At 57.3% G+C, this 21201-nt stretch overlaps 1 protein-coding gene across 3 annotated transcripts; it reads right to left on the bottom strand.

The window, feature by feature from the left end:
- Positions 1–11560: 11560 nt before the first annotated feature.
- Positions 11561–21038, bottom strand: LOC146334017 (trimeric intracellular cation channel type A-like). 3 transcript variants are annotated; one of them, XM_084825369.1, is made up of 6 exons: positions 20528–21038; positions 17415–17571; positions 16033–16217; positions 14718–14805; positions 12822–12939; positions 11561–12699 (listed from the first exon to the last, which is right to left on the bottom strand). In XM_084825369.1, exons 1-6 carry the CDS (start codon positions 20649–20651, stop codon positions 12487–12489), a joined length of 885 nt encoding a protein of 294 aa, XP_084681495.1. In that variant the 5' UTR covers positions 20652–21038; the 3' UTR covers positions 11561–12486. The 3 variants fall into 3 exon arrangements, with proteins under 3 accessions (XP_084681495.1, XP_084681496.1, XP_084681494.1); XM_084825370.1 differs by lacking the exon at positions 20528–21038 and adding an exon at positions 19424–19867; XM_084825368.1 differs by lacking the exon at positions 20528–21038 and having other exon boundaries at positions 17415–19867.
- Between the last annotated feature and the right edge of the window lie 163 nt (positions 21039–21201).

Raw genomic sequence — 21201 nt, 5'->3', positions numbered from 1 at the left:
CTGACTTGGAGTCCTGCGTTGAGCAGGGGGCTGGACTAGATGGTCTTGCAGCCGCCTTCCAACTCTATTTTCGCTGATTCTAGAGGGATACTCTGACTTGGAGTCCTGCGTTGAGCAGGGGGTGCACTGGATGGTCTTGCAGGACCCTTCCAACCCTATTTTCAATCATTCTATAGGGATGCTCTGACTTGGAGTCCTGCGTTGAGCAGGGCGCTGGAAGATGGTCCTGCAGGCGCCTTCCAACCCTAACTTTTGATAATTCTATAGGGATGCTCTGACTTGGAGTCCTGCGTTGAGCAGGGGGCTGGACTAGATGGTCTTGCAGGCCACTTCCAACCCTACTTTCAGATGATTCGATAAGGATGCTCTGACTTGGAGTCCTGCGTTGAGTACGGGGTTGGAATACATGGTCTTGCAGGCGCCTTCCAACCCTATTTTCGATCATTCTATAGGGATGCTCTGACCTGGAGTCCTGCCTGGAGCAGGGGGCTGGACTAGATGGCCTTGCAGGCCACTTCCAACCCTACTTTCAGATGATTCCTTAGGGATGCTCTGACTAGGAGTCCTGCGTTGAGCAGGGGGTTGGACTAGATGGTCTTTTAGGCCCCTTCCAACCCTATTTTCGATCATTCTATAGGGAAACTCTGACTTGGAGTCCTGCGTTGAGCAGGGGGCTGAACTAGATGGCCTTGCAGGCGCCTTCCAACTCTATTTTCGATCTTTCTATAGGGAAGCTCTGACTTGGAGTCCTACGTTGAGCAGGGGGCTGGATTAGATAGTCTTGCAGGCCACTTCCAACCCTACTTTCAGATGATTCTATAGGGATGCTCTGACTTGGAGTCCTGCGTTGAGCACGGGGTTGGAATACATGGTCTTGCAGGCCCCTTCCAACCCTATTTTCAATCATTCTATAGGGATGCTCTGACTTGGAGTCCTGCGTTGAGCAGGGGGCTGGAAGATGGTCCTGCAGGCGCCTTCCAACCCTAACTTTTGATAATTCTATAGGGATGCTCTGACTTGGAGTCCTGCTTTGAGCAGGGGGCTGGACTAGATGGTCTTGCAGGCCACTTCCAACCCTACTTTCAGATGATTCGATAAGGATGCTCTGACCTGGAGTCCTGCCTGGAGCAGGGGGCTGGACTAGATGGCCTTGCAGGCCCCCTCCAACCCTACTTTCCAATGATTCTATAGGGCTGCTCTGACTTGGAGTCCTGCGTTGAGCACGGGGTTGGAATACATGGTCTTGCAGGCGCCTTCCAACCCTATTTTCAATCATTCTATAGGGATGCTCTGACTTGGAGTCCAGCGTTGAGCAGGGGGCTGGACTAGATGGCCTTGCAGGCGCCTTCCAACTCTATTTTCGATCTTTCTATAGGGATGCTCTGACTTGGAGTCCTGCCTTGAGCAGGGGGCTGGACTAGATGGTCTTGCCGGACAGTCCAACCCTATTTTCAATATTTCTATAGGGATGCTCTGACTTGGGAGTCCTGCGTTGAGCAGGGCGTTGGACTAGATGGTCTTGCAGGCCCCTTCCAACTCTTATTTTCGAGGATTCTATATGGATGCACTGGCTTGGAGTCTTGCGTTGAGCAGGGTGGCTGGACTAGATGGTCTTGCGGGTCCCTTCCCACCCTACTTTCAGATGATTCTATAGGGATGCTCTGACGTGGGAGTCCTGCGTTGAGCAGGGGGCCGGACTAGATGGTCTTGTAGGCCCCTCCCAACCCTATTTTTCAATGATTGTATAGGAATGCGCTGACTTGGAGTCCTGCGTTGAGCAGGGGGCTGGACTAGATGGTCTTGCAGGACCCTTCCAACCCTACTTTCTGACCATGCCATAGGGATGCTCTGCCTTGGGAGTCCTGTGTTTAGCAGGGGGTTGGTCTAGGTGGTCTTGCAGGTCCCTTCCAACCCTACTTTCTGATGATGCTATAGGGGTGCCTTGACTTGGGAGTCCTGTGTTGAGCAGGGGGCTGGACTAGATGGTCTTGCCGGCCCCTCCCAACCCTACTTTTCGAGGATTCTGTAGTGCTGCTTTGACTTGGAGTCCTGCGTTGAGCAGGGGGCTGGACTAGATGGCCTTGCAGGCCCCTTCCAACCTTATTTTCGATCTTTCTCTAGGGATGCTCTGACTTGGAGTCCTGCGTTGAGCAGGGGGCTGAACTAGATGGCCTTGCAGGCCCCCTCCAACCCTACTTTCCAATGATTCTATAGGGCTGCTCTGACTTGGAGTCCTGCGTTGAGGACGGGGTTGGAATACATGGTCTTGCAGGCGCCTTCCAACCCTATTTTCAATCATTCTATAGGGATGCTCTGACTTGGAGTCCTGCGTTGAGCAGGGGGCTGAACTAGATGGCCTTGCAGGCGCCTTCCAACTCTATTTTCGATCTTTCTATAGGGAAGCTCTGACTTGGAGTCCTACGTTGAGCAGGGGGCTGGATTAGATAGTCTTGCAGGCCACTTCCAACCCTATTTTCGATCATTCTATAGGGAAACTATGACTTGGAGTCCTGCGTTGAGCAGGGGGTTGGACTAGATGGTCTTGTAGGCCCCTTCCAACCCTATTTTCAATCATTCTATAGGGATGCTCTGACTTGGAGTCCTGCGTTGAGCAGGGGGCTGGAAGATGGTCCTGCAGGCGCCTTCCAACCCTAACTTTTGATAATTCTATAGGGATGCTCTGACTTGGAGTCCTGCGTTGAGCAGGGGGCTGGACTAGATGGTCTTGCAGGCCACTTCCAACCCTACTTTCAGATGATTCGATAAGGATGCTCTGACTTGGAGTCCTGCGTTGAGTACGGGGTTGGAATACATGGTCTCACAGGCGCCTTCCAACCCTATTTTCGATCATTCTATAGGGATGCTCTGACTTGGAGTCCTACGTTGAGCAGGGGGCTGGATTAGATAGTCTTGCAGGCCACTTCCAACCCTATTTTCGATCATTCTATAGGGAAACTCTGACTTGGAGTCCTGCGTTGAGCAGGGGGTTGGACTAGATGGTCTTGTAGGCCCCTTCCAACCCTACTTTTTGATTATTCTATAGGGATGCTCTGACTTGGAGTCCTGCGTTGAGCAGGGGGCTGGATTAGATAGTCTTGCAGGCCACTTCCAACCCTACTTTCAGATGATTCTATAGGGATGCTCTGACTTGGAGTCCTGCGTTGAGCAGGGGGCTGGACTAGATGGTCTTGCAGGCGCCTTCCAACCCTATTTTCGATCATTCTATAGGGATGCTCTGACTTGGAGTCCTGCCTGGAGCAGGGGGTTGGACTAGATGGCCTTGCAGGCCCCCCCAACCCTACTTTCCAATGATTCTATAGGGCTGCTCTGACTTGGAGTCCTGCGTTGACCACGGGGTTGGAATACATGGTCTTGCAGGCTCCTTCCAACCCTATTTTCAATCATTCTATAGAGATGCTTTGACTTGGAGTCCTGCGTTGAGCAGGGGGCTGGAAGATGGTCCTGCCGGCCACTTCCAACCCTAACTTTTGATAATTCTATAGGGATGCTCTGACTTGGAGTCCTGCGTTAAGCACGGGGTTGGAATACATGGTCTTGCAGGCCCCTTCCAACCCTATTTTCAATCATTCTATAGAGATGCTCTGACTTGGAGTCCTTCGATAAGGATTCTCTGACTTGGAGTCCTGCGTTGAGCACGGGGTTGGAATACATGGTCTTGCAGGCGCCTTCCAACCCTATTTTCGATCATTCTATAGGGATGCTCTGACTTGGAGTCCTACGTTGAGGAGGGGGCTGGATTAGACAGTATTTCAGGCCACTTCCAACCCTACTTTCAGATGATTCCTTAGGGACGCTCTGACTTGGAGTCCTGCGTTGAGCAGGGGGTTGGACTAGATGGTCTTGCAGGCCCCTTCCAACCCTATTTTCGATCATTCTATAGGGAAACTCTGACTTGGAGTCCTGCGTTGAGCAGGGGGTTGGACTAGATGGTCTTGCAGGCCCCTTCCAACCCTACTTTTTGATTATTCTATAGGGATGCTCTGACTTGGAGTCCTGCGTTGAGCAGGGGGTTGGACTAGATGGCCTTGCAGGCCACTTCCAGCCCTACTTTCAGATGATTCGATAAGGATGCTCTGACTTGGAGTCCTGCGTTGAGCACGGGGTTGGAATACATGGTCTTGCAGGTGCCTTCCAACCCTATTTTCAATCATTCTATAGGGATGCTCTGACCTGGAGTCCTTCATTGAGCAGGGGGCTGGACTAGATTGTCTTGCAGACCCCTCCCAACCCTATTTTCAATCATTCTATAGGGATGCTCTGACTCGGAGTCCTGCATTGAGCAGGGGGCTGGACTAGGTGGTCTTTCAGGCGCCTTCCACCCCTATTTTAGATCATTCTATAGGGATGCTCTGACTTGGAGTCCTGCGTTGAGCAGGGGGCTGGACTAGATGGTCTTGCAGCCGCCTTCCAACTCTATTTTCGCTGATTCTAGAGGGATACTCTGACTTGGAGTACTGCGTTGAGCAGGGGGTGCACTGGATGGTCTTGCAGGACCCTTCCAACCCTATTTTCAATCATTCTATAGGGATGCTCTGACTTGCAGTCCTGCGTTGAGCAGGGGGCTGGAAGATGGTCCTGCAGGCGCCTTCCAACCCTAACTTTTGATAATTCTATAGGGATGCTCTGACTTGGAGTCCTGCGTTGAGCAGGGGGCTGGACTAGATGGTCTTGCAGGCCACTTCCAACCCTACTTTCATATGATTCGATAAGGATGCTCTGACTTGGAGTCCTGCGTTGAGTACGGGGTTGGAATACATGGTCTTGCAGGCGCCTTCCAACCCTATTTTCGATCATTCTATAGGGATGCTCTGACCTGGAGTCCTGCCTGGAGGAGGGGGCTGGACTAGATGGCCTTGCAGGCCCCCTCCAACCCTACTTTCCAATGATTCTATAGGGCTGCTCTGACTTGGAGTCCTGCGTTGAGGACGGGGTTGGAATACATGGTCTTGCAGGCGCCTTCCAACCCTATTTTCAATCATTCTATAGGGATGCTCTGACTTGGAGTCCTGCGTTGAGCAGGGGGCTGGAAGATGGTCCTGCAGGCGCCTTCCAACCCTAACTTTTGATAATTCTATAGGGATGCTCTGACTTGGAGTCCTGCGTTGAGCAGGGGGCTGGACTAGATGGTCTTGCAGGCCACTTCCAACCCTACTTTCAGATGATTCGATAAGGATGCTCTGACTTGGAGTCCTGCGTTGAGTACGGGGTTGGAATACATGGTCTTGCAGGCGCCTTCCAACCCTATTTTCGATCATTCTATAGGGATGCTCTGACCTGGAGTCCTGCCTGGAGCTGGGGGCTGGACTAGATGGCCTTGCATGCCCCCTCCAACCCTACTTTCCAATGATTCTATAGGGCTGCTCTGACTTGGAGTCCTGCGTTGAGGACGGGGTTGGAATACATGGTCTTGCAGGCGCCTTCCAACCCTATTTTCAATCATTCTATAGGGATGCTCTGACTTGGAGTCCTGCGTTGAGCAGGGGGCTGGACTAGATGGCCTTGCAGGCGCCTTCCAACTCTATTTTCGATCTTTCTATAGGGATGCTCTGACTTGGAGTCCTACGTTGAGCAGGGGGCTGGATTAGATAGTCTTGCAGGCCACTTCCAACCCGACTTTCAGATGATTCTATAGGGATGCTCTGACTTGGAGTCCTGCGTTGAGCAGGGGGTTGGACTAGATGGTCTTGCAGGTCCCTTCCAACTCTATTTTCGATGATTCTATAGGGATGCTCTGACTTGGAGTCCTGCGTTGAGCAGGGGGTTGGACTAGATGGTCTTGTAGCCACCTTCCAACCCTACCTTTTGATGATTCTATAGGGATGCTCTGACTTGGAGTCCTGCGTTGAGCAGGGGGTTGGACTAGATGGTCTTGCAGGCCCCTTCCAACCCTACTTTTTGATTATTCTAAAGGGATGCCCTGACTTGGAGTCCTGCGTTGAGCAGGGGGTTGGACTAGATGGCCTTGCAGGCCACTTCCAGCCCTACTTTCAGATGATTCGATAAGGATGCTCTGACTTGGAGTCCTGCGTTGAGCACGGGGTTGGAATACATGGTCTTGCAGGTGCCTTCCAACCCTATTTTCGATCATTCTATAGGGATGCTCTGACTTGGAGTCCTTCATTGAGCAGGGGGCTGGACTAGATTGTCTTGCAGACCCCTCCCAACCCTATTTTCAATCATTCTATAGGGATGCTCTGACTCGGAGTCCTGCATTGAGCAGGGGGCTGGACTAGATGGTCTTGCAGGCCCCTTCCACCCCTATTTTAGATCATTCTATAGGGATGCTCTGACTTGGAGTCCTGCGTTGAGCAGGGGGCTGGACTAGATGGTCTTGCAGGCCCCTTCCACCCCTATTTTAGATCATTCTATAGGGATGCTCTGACTTGGAGTCCTGCGTTGAGCAGGGGGTTGGACTAGATGGTCTTGCAGGCCCCTTCCAACCCTATTTTCGATCATTCTATAGGGAAACTCTGACTTGGAGTCCTGCGTTGAGCAGGGGGTTGGACTAGATGGTCTTGCAGGCCCCTTCCAACCCTACTTTTTGATTATTCTATAGGGATGCTCTGACTTGGAGTCCTGCGTTGAGCAGGGGGTTGGACTAGATGGCCTTGCAGGCCACTTCCAGCCCTACTTTCAGATGATTCGATAAGGATGCTCTGACTTGGAGTCCTGCGTTGAGCACGGGGTTGGAATACATGGTCTTGCACGTGCCTTCCAACCCTATTTTCGATCATTCTATAGGGATGCTCTGACCTGGAGTCCTTCATTGAGCAGGGGGCTGGACTAGATTGTCTTGCAGACCCCTCCCAACCCTATTTTCAATCATTCTATAGGGATGCTCTGACTCGGAGTCCTGCATTGAGCAGGGGGCTGGACTAGATGGTCCTGCAGGCCCCTTCCAACCCTAACTTTTGATAATTCTATAGGGATGCTCTGACTTGGAGTCCTGCGTTGAGCAGGGGGCTGGACTAGATGGTCTTGCAGGCCACTTCCAACCCTACTTTCAGATGATTCGATAAGGATGCTCTGACTTGGAGTCCTGCGTTGAGTACGGGGTTGGAATACATGGTCTTGCAGGCGCCTTCCAACCCTATTTTCGATCATTCTATAGGGATGCTCTGACCTGGAGTCCTGCCTGGAGCAGGGGGCTGGACTAGATGGCCTTGCAGGCCCCCTCCAACCCTACTTTCCAATGATTCTATAGGGCTGCTCTGACTTGGAGTCCTGCGTTGAGGACGGGGTTGGAATACATGGTCTTGCAGGCGCCTTCCAACCCTATTTTCGATCATTCTATAGGGATGCTCTGACTTGGAGTCCTGCGTTGAGCAGGGGGCTGGACTAGATGGCCTTGCAGGCGCCTTCCAACTCTATTTTCGATCTTTCTATAGGGATGCTCTGACTTGGAGTCCTACGTTGAGCAGGGGGCTGGATTAGATAGTCTTGCAGGCCACTTCCAACCCTACTTTCAGATGATTCTATAGGGATGCTCTGACTTGGAGTCCTGCGTTGAGCAGGGGGTTGGACTAGATGGTCTTGCAGGTCCCTTCCAACTCTATTTTCGATGATTCTATAGGGATGCTCTGACTTGGAGTCCTGCGTTGAGCAGGGGGCTGGACTAGATGGTCTTGTAGCCGCCTTCCAACCCTACCTTTTGATGATTCTATAGGGATGCTCTGTCTTGTAGTCCTGCATTGAGCAGGGGGCTGGACTAGATGGTCTTGCAGGCCCCTTCCAACTCTATTTTCGATGATTCTAGAGGGATACTCTGACTTGGAGTCCTGCGTTGAGCAGGGGGTGCCCTGGATGGTCTTGGAGGACCCTTCCAACCCTATTTTCAATCATTCTATAGGGATGCTCTGACTTGGAGTCCTGCGTTGAGCAGGGGGCTGGACTAGATGGTCTTGCAGGCCACTTCCAACCCTACTTTCAGATGATTCGATAAGGATGCTCTGACTTGGAGTCCTGCGTTGAGCATGAGGTTGGAATACATGGTCTTGCAGGCGCCTTCCAACCCTATTTTCGATCATTCTATAGGGATGCTCTGATTTGGAGTCCTGCATTGAGCAAGGGGTTGGACTAGATGGTCTTGCAGGTTCCTTCCAACTCTATTCTCGATGTTTCTATAGGGATGCTCTGACTTGGAGTCCTACGTTGAGGAGGGGGCTGGATTAGATAGTCTTGCAGGCCACTTCCAACCCTACTTTCAGATGATTCCTTAGGGATGCTCTGACTAGGAGTCCTGCGTTGAGCAGGGGGTTGGACTAGATGGTCTTTTAGGCCCCTTCCAACCCTATTTTCGATGATTCTATAGGGAAACTCTGACTTGGAGTCCTGCGTTGAGCAGGGGGTTGGACTAGATGGTCTTGCAGGCCCCTTCCAACTCTACTTTTTGATTATTCTATAGGGATGCTCTGACTTGGAGTCCTGCGTTGAGCAGGGGGCTGGATTAGATAGTCTTGCAGGCCACTTCCAGCCCGACTTTCAGATGATTCTATAGGGATGCTCTGACTTGGACTCCTGCGTTGAGCACGGGGTTGGAATACATGGTCTTGCAGGAGCCTTCCAACCCTATTTTCCATCATTCTATAGGGATGCTCTGACCTGGAGCCCTGCCTGGAGCAGGGGGTTGGACTAGATGGCCTTGCAGACCCCTCCCAACCCTATTTTCAATCATTCTATAGGGATGCTCTGACTCGGAGTCCTGCATTGAGCAGGGGGCTGGACTAGATGGTCTTGCAGGCCCCTTCCACCCCTATTTTAGATCATTCTATAGGGATGCTCTGACTTGGAGTCCTGCGTTGAGCAGGGGGCTGGACTAGATGGTCTTGCAGCCGCCTTCCAACTCTATTTTCGCTGATTCTAGAGGGATACTCTGACTTGGAGTCCTGCGTTGAGCAGGGGGTGCACTGGATGGTCTTGCAGGACCCTTCCAACCCTATTTTCAATCATTCTATAGGGATGCTCTGACTTGGAGTCCTGCGTTGAGCAGGGCGCTGGAAGATGGTCCTGCAGGCGCCTTCCAACCCTAACTTTTGATAATTCTATAGGGATGCTCTGACTTGGAGTCCTGCGTTGAGCAGGGGGCTGGACTAGATGGTCTTGCAGGCCACTTCCAACCCTACTTTCAGATGATTCGATAAGGATGCTCTGACTTGGAGTCCTGCGTTGAGTACGGGGTTGGAATACATGGTCTTGCAGGCGCCTTCCAACCCTATTTTCGATCATTCTATAGGGATGCTCTGACCTGGAGTCCTGCCTGGAGCAGGGGGCTGGACTAGATGGCCTTGCAGGCCACTTCCAACCCTACTTTCAGATGATTCCTTAGGGATGCTCTGACTAGGAGTCCTGCGTTGAGCAGGGGGTTGGACTAGATGGTCTTTTAGGCCCCTTCCAACCCTATTTTCGATCATTCTATAGGGAAACTCTGACTTGGAGTCCTGCGTTGAGCAGGGGGCTGAACTAGATGGCCTTGCAGGCGCCTTCCAACTCTATTTTCGATCTTTCTATAGGGAAGCTCTGACTTGGAGTCCTACGTTGAGCAGGGGGCTGGATTAGATAGTCTTGCAGGCCACTTCCAACCCTACTTTCAGATGATTCTATAGGGATGCTCTGACTTGGAGTCCTGCGTTGAGCACGGGGTTGGAATACATGGTCTTGCAGGCCCCTTCCAACCCTATTTTCAATCATTCTATAGGGATGCTCTGACTTGGAGTCCTGCGTTGAGCAGGGGGCTGGAAGATGGTCCTGCAGGCGCCTTCCAACCCTAACTTTTGATAATTCTATAGGGATGCTCTGACTTGGAGTCCTGCTTTGAGCAGGGGGCTGGACTAGATGGTCTTGCAGGCCACTTCCAACCCTACTTTCAGATGATTCGATAAGGATGCTCTGACCTGGAGTCCTGCCTGGAGCAGGGGGCTGGACTAGATGGCCTTGCAGGCCCCCTCCAACCCTACTTTCCAATGATTCTATAGGGCTGCTCTGACTTGGAGTCCTGCGTTGAGCACGGGGTTGGAATACATGGTCTTGCAGGCGCCTTCCAACCCTATTTTCAATCATTCTATAGGGATGCTCTGACTTGGAGTCCAGCGTTGAGCAGGGGGCTGGACTAGATGGCCTTGCAGGCGCCTTCCAACTCTATTTTCGATCTTTCTATAGGGATGCTCTGACTTGGAGTCCTGCCTTGAGCAGGGGGCTGGACTAGATGGTCTTGCCGGACAGTCCAACCCTATTTTCAATATTTCTATAGGGATGCTCTGACTTGGGAGTCCTGCGTTGAGCAGGGCGTTGGACTAGATGGTCTTGCAGGCCCCTTCCAACTCTTATTTTCGAGGATTCTATATGGATGCACTGGCTTGGAGTCTTGCGTTGAGCAGGGTGGCTGGACTAGATGGTCTTGCGGGTCCCTTCCCACCCTACTTTCAGATGATTCTATAGGGATGCTCTGACGTGGGAGTCCTGCGTTGAGCAGGGGGCCGGACTAGATGGTCTTGTAGGCCCCTCCCAACCCTATTTTTCAATGATTGTATAGGAATGCGCTGACTTGGAGTCCTGCGTTGAGCAGGGGGCTGGACTAGATGGTCTTGCAGGACCCTTCCAACCCTACTTTCTGACCATGCCATAGGGATGCTCTGCCTTGGGAGTCCTGTGTTTAGCAGGGGGTTGGTCTAGGTGGTCTTGCAGGTCCCTTCCAACCCTACTTTCTGATGATGCTATAGGGGTGCCTTGACTTGGGAGTCCTGTGTTGAGCAGGGGGCTGGACTAGATGGTCTTGCCGGCCCCTCCCAACCCTACTTTTCGAGGATTCTGTAGTGCTGCTTTGACTTGGAGTCCTGCGTTGAGCAGGGGGCTGGACTAGATGGCCTTGCAGGCCCCTTCCAACCTTATTTTCGATCTTTCTCTAGGGATGCTCTGACTTGGAGTCCTGCGTTGAGCAGGGGGCTGGACTAGATGGTCTTGCAGGACCCTTCCAACCTTATTTTCGATCTTTCTCTAGGGATGCTCTGACTTGGAGTCCTGCGTTGAGCACGGGGCTGGACTAGGTGGTCTTGCAGGCCCCTTCCAACTCTATTTTCAATGTTTCTAGAGGGATACTCTGACTTGGAGTCCTGCGTTGAGCAGGGGGCTGGACTGGATGGTCTTGCAGGCCCCTTCCAACCCGACTGTTCTAGGATTCTGTGAAAGAAACCATTTGCCAATTCATTTGCACCATGCAACAGAGCATCCCAAATCAACAGGGACTTAACTGCCCCGCCCTTTTCTCCCCCCGGGGGGGGGGGGGTTGCAGGAGGTGGGCATGGGAGAGTTAACCCTTCTCTCCCTCCCAGCTGTAGACCCTCTTGAAAACAGCCCCCTGGGGGCAATTAAGCTGAGAAAACAGCCTTCCCTTGACACCATGGGAGAACTTTGCTGCGCACGAGGCCCCTCCACTCTGGGGCGCCAACCGTAGAGACTCACAGGCACTGCTTGCATCTTTTGTGTGTGCCCCCCCCCCCGCCCCCGCGAGGCATTTGGGAGCGTGCACAAACCAGGCGTGGGACGCTCCACGCGTGTCACTCCACAGGCTCTTTCGTTCAAGGGTAGCTGGATCCACACACTCCTGGCTCCTTCTGCACTTTGCCCTGGTGAGGCGTGGCTAGCCTGTTTGGGGAGGAGCGGGGGAAGGGACCCCTAAAGCCTCACAGGGTTGGAAGGGGCCTACAAGGCCATTGAGTCCACCCCCTGCTCTTTCCTCTCCTGCCGATGGCTGCCCAGCAGAAGAGGGCCCGTCTCTCTCTCCACCGGGGAAGCTCACATGCGCCTCTTCTCTCGGGGGCAAGGGGGGCACTCTGCACGTGCTCAGAGGCGCTCCGCTTACTAGGGGGCTGCGTTTGCTTGGGGTTCCAAGCAGGTCTTCCAAATAAGCGCTCCTCACCCCCCCCATGCCCCCCGGCGCCCCAGGCGGGAGCGGGCCAGATCCCGGGGGGCTGGCGCGCACCCCATGCCTGCTCCACCTCCTCCATCGACGGGGCAACTAGGGAGAGCGGGCTACAGGGCCAGGGAACCTGGGCTGGCCAGCAGGGCAAAGCAGGCGTCAGCGCTGCACCGCAAAGGGGGGGGGGGAGGAATTTTATTCATTAATTAAATTTTTAAGCGCCCATCTGGCCGGTCACCCAGCCACTCTGGGCGATGTGCAACAGTGCCGTTGAAAACAGTCAAATTATACACTGTTCAAAAGCACCTGAGCACACCCCAAATGCCTGCCTGAACAGCCAAGCTTGCAACGCGTGGCGGGAGCTCCTCGCAGAGGGGGCACGGCGGAGTTCCCCAGGGAGGGAGTTCCACAGAGTGGGGGCCACCACGGAGAAGGCCCTCTCCCTCCGTCTCCCCAGCCCAGCTGTCCTGGCTGATGGGGCAGAGAGGCGGCCATCCCAGGAGGCCGATGTGGAGTGGCCGGTCTGGCATTGCCGGAGAAACGGGCCGGGGGTCTCACTCGGCCTTCTTGGCCCGCCGCTTGCGGGCGCCTTCGTTCAGCTCCTCCCTGGACTTGGCCGGCAGCTGGGGCAGCAAGGGAGGGGGTGGCTCGTGGGGCGGCTGCTGGTGGTCGTGGCCGGCAGGGGGGGCGCCGAAGAGGATCAGGCAGGCGGCACCTTCAAGCGGCGCGAACGGAGAGCCGTGCGAGTGCGTCGCTGTCAGGAAGACCTGCTGGGCGGGCGAGAGAGCACCGTCAGGGACCCCACCAGAGGCAGTGGCCCACCCCCCAGGAGCCCGAAGCGACCCTGGCCCTCGAGCCACGGGGACAGCCACAGCCCGGAGGCGCTCACCTTACAGGTGATCATGAAGAGCGTGAAGGAGAAGATGAGGGCGGCCTTGGAGACGGGCAGCCAGTGCGCCTGCTGGAGGGTGAAGAGCAGCGCCCCGTACAGGCTGGCTTTGGAGGGGCTGTGGGGGGAGCAGAGCTGTCACCAGAGCTGTCATCTCCCCCCCACCCCCCAGAATCCCCTGGGCAGAGCGAGTCTTTCCCCAGCAACAATATCGTCTCCTGTTGTAACGCAGCGTATTTGGGGGCGGTGGATGGGCAGGTAAAGCTGCTCCCCGCAGAGATGGAAAGGTCGAGAACGGAGGGATGGAGAGGGCCGACGGGCATTTGGGGGCTCTTGTCGTGGCGAGCGCCTGGGCCCCCAAGCACTAGAGCGCTGGACTGGGAGCCGGGAGATCCGGGTTCAGGTCCCACTGGGCAACTTTGGGCCAGCCACAGACTGGCAGCCCAGCCTGCCTCACAGGGTTGCTCTTGCGAGGCTAAAATGGGGGGGGATCATGCCGCCTTGGGGTCCGTGCAAGAGGAAAAAAGGTGGGGCGGAAATGCAATACTGAAATACATCCCTCCAAGCCCCTGGCGGTGACTCCCACGGCCGGAACGTCGCTTACTGCAGCTCACACCCCTGGGAAGGGGCACCGAGACCCCTGGCCCCGCTCCCCGGAGGGGGAAGGGGCCGTGGCACACACTGCGCAAGGGCGAGGAGCAGGCATGAAAAAGCCCCATGGCTTTCCCAAGATGGTTCCTCATCCCCGCTCAGCTCTCCGGCAGGACTGCCGTCTCATGGAAGCGAGTTCCATGGGTTAACAGCACGTGGCGTGGAGGAGGGCTGCCTTGGGGCTGTCCTGAATCGCCTGCAGCCCTTTTAAGGGGCGAGCCCGAGGAGCTCTAGTATGGGGAGGGAGGGAGGGAGGGAGGGAGGGAGGAAAACCTCTCTCCCCCCGCACATTTTCCCCACCACGCATGCGTTCGAAAGCCCCGTCATGCCCCCTTACTCGCCTCTCTGTCTCAACTAAAACCAACACCACCCTGAACGCTTCTGCCTGTTCCTTGCGAGAGAAATGCCTTCTCTTCTTCATGACAGGCTGGAGAGAAGAGACTGGATGGCTGGCCTGATCCCCCCTCTGCATCTCTCCTCTGAAGTCAGCCCTGCTGAGGACGCTCTGACTTGGATCCCTGCACTGGATGGCCTTGCAGGCCCCTTCCAACCCTACTGTTCTAGGAGGGCAAGCAAGCGTGGCCGGAATCAAGCCTGGTGGGGGGGTGGAGGCGGCTGGGGGGCACACCGCTCCTGCCTCTTGCAAGCCTCCATCTCAAATCCCTCCTGGATCTTCTCTCACTCCCTACAACACACCTGGCTGCTCCCAGACAAGCACCAACACCCCCTGCATGGCAATGAAGCTGAGAAAAAAACCCGGCCACTGGCGCCAATCGAAATTCAGGGGTCTGGGGGGGCCTTGGGAAGTACATCTGGGGGCCCTGGGAAGTACATTTGGAGCTGGGCCGCTGTGAACCCAGGCCCAACGATTGCCCCTGTGCGTCCCCCATCTGGAGGGGGCCTCATGCTCTCCACTCTGAGCGCAACAAAGCAAGCGGGGTGCTGCTGTCGGGTTATGGGGTGCTCAGCGGTGGCTCCAGCAGCCTGGGGGTGCTGCCAGGTGGAAGGAGGGCTCCCAGCGCTACCGATCAGAAGGCATGGGGCAACCCTTCTAGCTTTCCTCCTTTCTGCGGTAAGAAGACGACGGAAGCAGCAACGGGACACACGGAAGGGTGACAAGCAGAAGATGACGGTCGTCTCCAGCCCCCGTAAAATTCCAGGAAGGGGGCAGGGCGAAGGCATGAGAACAGCCACGTCTCAAGGGCCCCGTGGCCAGGGCTGTCTTCGTCCCCCCGCCCCGCTCACAAGGTCATGTGGAGAAGCTCATTCGTTTCCGGTTTCCAGATGCCACGCAGCAGCTGCTCAAAGTTGGACATCAAGGCGACGCCGGAACCTGGGAAACGAAAGGCTGGGGGTGACCCGGTTGCACCAGCGAGGGGGACCTCCCACCTCCCCAAACACAGTCTCCGTCTTTGCGGATCCGTTCTCAGCCACGAGGAGCTGCTCTTAGAGCCCAATGAAACGGCCTTGAAATCCCGCATAGCTGAGCTGGGCACGGCCGATTTATTCACTCCAGTGTAAGTACACATGGCCCAAATTTGGATTGGACCATAGCACTGTGGGTGGGGTTGTTTAAGCTTCCTCCCCCATCTGTTTTGGTCCTGAAATCCCCCCCCACATGGGGGGGGGAGTTAGAAAAGGAAAAATCGCCTCTATTGGTGCGATGGGAGGTGCAGGGAAGGCTTAAGAATTTGCAGATGACACAAAATTGGGCGGGAGAGCTAATATCCTGGAAGACAAAAACAGAATTCAACGTGATCTGGATAGACTGGAGCACTGGGCAGAAAACAACAGAATGACATTGAATAGTGAGAAATGCCAAGTTCTGCACCTAAGAAAAGAAACCAAATGCACAGTTACAAGATGGGGGATACGTGGCTCCACAACACTACAAGCGAGAAGGATCTTGGAATTGTTGTCGATCACAAGCTGAATATCAGCCAACCATGAGATGTGGCTGCAAAAAAGGCAAATGCTATTTTGGGCTGCATTCATAGAAGCATCGCTTCCAAATCCCGGGAAGTACTAATTCCCCTTTACTCAGCACTGGTTAGGCCTCATCTGGAGTACTGTGTCCAGTTCTGGGCACCACACTTTAAGAAGGACGCAGACAAACTGAAGAGGGTTCAGAGGAGGGCAACAAAGATGATCAGGGAACTGGAAACAAAGCCCTATGGGGAGAGATTGAAAGAACTGGGCATGTTTCGCCTTGAGAAGAGAAGACTGAGGGGAGATAGGATAGCACTCTTCAAGTCCTTGAAAGGGTGTCCCAGAGAGGAAGGCCAGGATCTCTTCTCGATCACCCCAGAGTGCAGGACACGGAATCACGGACTCCAGTGACAGGAAGCCAGATTGCAGCTGAACTTCAGGAAAAACTTCCTGAATGGTAGAGCAATGCGACAATGGAACCCATTACCTAGGGTGGTGGTGGGCACAAGACAAGGCTGGACAGCCATCTGTCAGGGATGCTGTGACTTGGATTCCTGCACTGAGCAGCGGGTTGGACTGGATGGCCTTACAGGCCCCTTCCAACCCTACAATTCTCCATGACGTGGCCTACCTTTGACAAAGCCGATGGCAACCATGACGAGCCAGCCATGGTGGTAGTGGTGGTGGGCGTGGTGGACGCCGGCAGCAATCTTTCGGACCCGGACCACCTCCTTCATGGCCACGAAGACGAGCTTGATGGGCAGGAAGGTGACACACTTGTAGAAGAGGTTCAAGGGGCAGTAGAAGGTCAGGTACCTGGAGGACCAGGCAGAGCTGCGGTTGGAGGGCTCCTCGCGGCCAGAAGGGGCGGCACGCAGCGGGGTCGGGCCGCTTCCGAAGGCGGAGGGAGGGGGAGGAGGGATGCACGGACAGCTCTCCATGCACCCAGGCTGCCTCCCTCTGAATATTCAGCCCTGGGTCCAGGATCTGCCTCCACAGGAGGAAAGGGAGGCCTGCCACCCAGTTTCGGGGGCCCCCACCCCATTCAGCAGGGCTCCTGATGCCCCGTGTAGCGTTTTCAAGGGGCTGGGGAGCCAAGGGGTCGTCTCACGAAGCGGACGGGTGGGAGATCCAGAACAGACCAAAGGGAGGCCTCCTTCACCCAGCGCAGAGTTAAACTCTGGAACTCCCTGCCACAGGATGTGGTGGTGGCCGCCAATCTGGGTGGCTTTAAAAGGGGGCTGGACAAAATCATGGAGGAGAAGGCGATCCATGGCTACTGGTCCTGATGGCTATGTGCTTCCTCCAGAGCCAGAGGCGGGGAGCCTCTGCACACTGCTTGCTGGGGAACATGGGCGGGAGGGTGCTGCTGAACTGTCCTGCTCGTGGGCTTCCCACAGACAGTTGGTTGGCCGCTGCGGGAACAGAGCGCTGGACGAGACGGGCCCTGGGCCAGACCCAGCGCGGCTCTCCGTTGCTCTGAAAGAGGGGGAGAGGCCAGCTGCGTTCGGCCTGCCCACTTGCGGGGCTCTCGGACCCCTCGTGGGTCGGAGCCAGCAGAACTGCTCGCCCATTCTGATCTGGGCTTGCTGCGGGAGGGCCGGAGGGCGGCCGTTGGTTCGACCAGCCTTCCCCTTCCAGGTGCCCTCCAATGGTCTGGACTACACCTACCATCGTCCCCCAGCCAGCTGGGGACGATGGGGGCTGCAGTCCGACACATCTTCCCAAAGATGACCTTAAGAAAGAAACTGAAAGACAAAGCGGGCGCCTGGGGGTCCAGGGGCCCATGCTGGAGACCTCTCCCCCTCCCTGCGTGTCTGCTGCCCCCCAATTAACTCTCACACAGGGGAGGGGGCTGCCGGGGGCTGCCAGAGCTCTCAACCTCGCTGGGCGCTTGTGCCACAACGCAGAAAGGGCGATGTGGAGCACGGGGCCGGGCCGCTGGCCACGGCAGCAGTCCACGGTGCCGCGAGGAGCCCCTTGGGCGCTCCCCCCGGGGCGGGGAAACCTTACCAGACAGCAGTGGCCAGCAGCACGCCGGCGTGGTCACTGAAGGTGTGGACGGGGGCTTCCCCGAGGAGCAGGTCGGCCAGGACGTAGCTGCCGAAGCAATACAGCATGGCACAGACCCAGGAGGCCAAAGGGCTCTGGCGGGACAGCTCCACGGCCCCTGCGAAGAGAGGAGGAGGGGAGCAGGGAGCGGATCCGCCCCCCTCTGGGTCACAGAGCGCAAGGGGCCGCTGCCCGGAGCCCCTCCGGCCCGGCTCGCCGACGGCCGCCTGATCCAAGTGGCTCTGGGGAAGCGGAGAGGGGAAGCAGCAACCCCTTCCTCCCCACTGGCCTGCGGGCCCCATCCCCGCCGAACCCCAGTGCCCCCCCGGCCGCTGACGCCGCTTCTCTGCCTCGCTCCCTCCTCGCGTCTCCTGGCACCTTTCCTGCCAGGCCCCTCCGTGGGCCTGAACCAGCCCAAGGGCCGGACTGCATCTCAGAGGGGTTCTGGGGGCTGCAAGCCAAAGTGGGCGGGGCCAATGGGAAGGGGCGGGGCCAACGGGAGCCAACACACCAGGGCTCTCACGCGGCCAGGCAGATCCTCGGGGGCCGGATTTGAGGTTCAGCACCCCTGCTCTAGGCCCGCCTGCCTGCTCCGTCCCCCGGCTCCCCCACCCGTCCCCGCGGCACCCGATCCCTGTGGCGCCACGAGGCCATCTGATGCCAAGGGGCTATAAATGTCCCCCACTCCTCTTGGCAGGCTCGGCGCCACCACCCGGCCAGCCCTGCGCACGCCAGAGCACCTGCTCTCCTCGCGCTGCGGGTCTCAGGAGGCGACCAGTCGAGCGCCCCCCTGCCCTGTGAAAACGGGCAGCCTTGCTGCTGCCTAGAAATAAAGCGGGTGCTGCCCAGCGTTTTGCAGACTGGGGCAGCACAAGGCCGAGGGAGAGTGTGGGCGCGCGGGGACTGGAGCCCAGGTCCTTCAGTCGAGGGGAGCGCCTCCCGGCTGCCTTCCCCTCCACACGCCCGTCCCCTCCTCCTTTGTTCGAGGTTGCACCATTTCCGGCTGTGCTGGGCAGGCTCCGCCACCAAGGGCCCAAAAAGCCCCCCCTGCGTCCCCCAGAGCAGCTGCACAGCCTCGCTTCTAATTCCGGAAAGGAATCAGCAGCGGGGACGGAGTGGGGTGTGAGGACACGTAACCGGAGCTCCTGCTGCCTACGGACCGCTGGTGGGCGGACATTTCGGGGGGGCCGGCCAGAGTGGCAGAGCAGAGCCTGCACTCCTCTGGCTGGGCTTTGGACTCCCACAGAAATGAAAAGGACGACTGAAAGAGAAATGCGTCTCGCTCCAGCACAGAAGGCTGAGCAGGGGAACCCATCCGGGTCTGTTCAGGCTGCTGTCCGGATGCTGTGAGCTGTGAGGGGCCACGCCAAGGGTGGCCATGCCCCCCGTCTCCCTCTTTCGGGTTCCTCTTTTGACTTCAAACCAGGCTTGGCCCGGGCAGCCCATCAGACAGAGGACACGTTCAAAGAGAGGACCAGGCCTCCGAGAGAGAGGACTCTCCTCTGGGAAGTACGGCCCCAGGCCACCCTAGATGCTGCTGGTCTTGATTATTTTCCAGATTCTATCATTAAAACACGGTTTGCCGTGTTCCTTCTCTCATTTGACTGGAAAGCGGTGCAGAGGTGGAGTATAAATGAATCCCCCAAAGAACAACGCAGGTCTTTGGATGGGCAAAGGGGGCCCCAGTGCGGTCAGCAGAGTCTCACACACACACGGCCCCCCCATGCGCCCCCCAAACACTTTCTGCACCAGGCCCAGCCGACTCCAGCAACCCGGGCTGCAGATCCTGCTGGCTCAGCCGTTTTCCACGCAGACACGTGCGAATGTTAAAACATCGTTTCAACGTTGCATTGCTATCGATGATAACATGTTATCGGCGGTCCGGATCATTTCATTGGCTTGCTGGGAGGGGGGCGGGGAAGGCCTTTCTCCAAGCACTGTAAATTATATCCCCCCCTCCCGACACTCACACAGAAAGGCTTGTGTGGGTTCACCACTGAGAATCTAGTGCCCGGGTTTGCTTTTTTCCTCCTCCCTCCCAATGCCCTTTCCTTTTGTGTCATGTCTTTTCAAGTGTCGTTCCTGAGGTTTGGAAGCCGAGCTGGGAGCCTTTTCAGCTGAAGCGTGGGTCAAAAGCGCTCTGAATGAATGAATGAATGAAAGAATGCTCTCGTTCAGGGAGGCTCAGAGCATGTCCTCCGGCAACAGGTGTGCTCTGGACCCATGGGTCTGCGGCGGTCCTGTCCTTGAGCAAGAGCAGGCTGCCAGTGCCCGGTCCCTCCTTCCACGGACACACACGCAGGCCTCCCTTAAGCCTGGCTGGGCACCCGGCCCATCCTTTCAAGGAAAACGACACCACCAACGGAATCCGGAATCCGTCCAACTTGGGGGCTCAAGTTTCTCTGAGCCCCCTGGTGCTTGGGAAGGAAGCCATCCCCACCCTGCGCCTCTTCTTTTAGGGAGTGCCGAACTCCCCTTTTTAGGGCGGAGGCCCTGAAATCCTCTCCTGCCCCCGCCGCAACACCGGACCCCCCCCCCGAGTCCCCATCTGTGGCCCCTGGCTCGGTGGCTCGGCTCTCTCCAACGGGCAATGCCTGGGGGGACAGGCAGTCACCCTTGGGGCTCGACAGAATGCCCTGGATGGGCGGTAGTTGCTCTGGATTAACTGACCCGGGCTAACGGGTGAACGACTGTGCCCCCCCCCCCCAGGGCTTTCTCTTGCGGAGAGGAGATTTTGTCTTCTCTCTCTGCCCCCCCCTTCTCATGCCTGGCCCCACACCGCGCCCTGGGCCTGCGATGGACCTCTCTGCCCCCCTTCCCTGGCAGAATCAGGCTGCAGAGGTGAGGGCTCACCTTTGGGAGGGGAAAACTGTGCGGGTGGGGGGCTGGACGGGGGGCTGCTGTGGGGCGGAGGAACATCGCCTCTTCGAGGCGAGGGGGCTCTTGCCCGCAGATCGGGATTAAAGGGGGCGCCGGAGGGAAAGAGCCCCCCGCCCCAGCCCGCGCGAAACGCGTGGGGCAGGGATGCGGCGGGGAGAGGGGTCCCCCCCGGCGGCCGCCCGCTCCCGGCTCACCTTTCTCGTGTCGGAGGTAGAGGATGGAGGCCACGAAGTAGCCCAGGTCGAAGACGGGGAAGACGGGCAGGCGGGCGAAAGCGGCGGCCAGGTCCGCCGCGTCCAGGGCGCCCGCCAGGTCCATGATCCCGGCAGGGGGAGGAGGAAGCGGCAGCGCAGCGCCGGCTCAGCGCTGCCCCCGGCGAGGGACGGAGGGACGGACGGAGGGAGGCAGCGGCCGCCCCACGATGGAGGGACGGAGGGCCGCCCCCGCCCCCCTCCGCCGCGGCTTCCCAGGAGGCGCCCCTGAGCGCGTGCAGAGCACAATCGCCGCCCCGCCGGGAGGGGCGCCGCCTCTGCCCCGCCGCCGCGAGCGGGGGTCTCCCCTTGCCCCCATGCCTGCGCCGCCCTCGAGCCCGCCGCCCCGGGGCTGGAGGTCGCGGGAGCGAGGCCTGCTAGGGAGGCTTCCCGGGGCTGCGATCCGGACTGAGCCCCCCGCCCGGAGGGCGCGGCCGGCTTCAGCCTCGCGGGCGTCCCGGGACGGCGCCGGCTGCCGCGACCGGGCGCAAGGCACCCGGGCGCCGTCCCGCGGCAGGGAGTTCCCCGGCTCCGCGGGCAGAGGGGGCGCTGCCCGGCCCCGCCCTCTCCTTCTTCCCTCGGCCCTTCTGCACCCGCGAGGGCAGCCGAGCCCGGCA

The sequence above is a fragment of the Heloderma suspectum genome, chromosome W, assembly GCF_057233095.1.
Source record: "Heloderma suspectum isolate Gila_16-S chromosome W, 16-S_ref, whole genome shotgun sequence".
Taxonomy (NCBI): Eukaryota; Metazoa; Chordata; class Lepidosauria; order Squamata; family Helodermatidae; genus Heloderma; species Heloderma suspectum.
Note: the sequence above shows the minus strand (reverse complement) of the source record. Positions and strands in the feature narration are given on the sequence as shown.

Coding starts and splice junctions, on each gene's coding strand:
- LOC146334017 (XM_084825368.1), bottom strand. CDS start 17,755: ATGGGGCCCGCAGGCCAGTGGGGAGGAAGGGGTTGCTGCTTCCCCTCT. Junction 16,218..17,414: donor CTGCTGGCCACTGCTGTCTG/GTAAGGTTTCCC, acceptor CTGGTCCTCCAG/GTACCTGACCTTCTACTGCC. Junction 14,806..16,032: donor TGCCATCGGCTTTGTCAAAG/GTAGGCCACGTC, acceptor TTCGTTTCCCAG/GTTCCGGCGTCGCCTTGATG.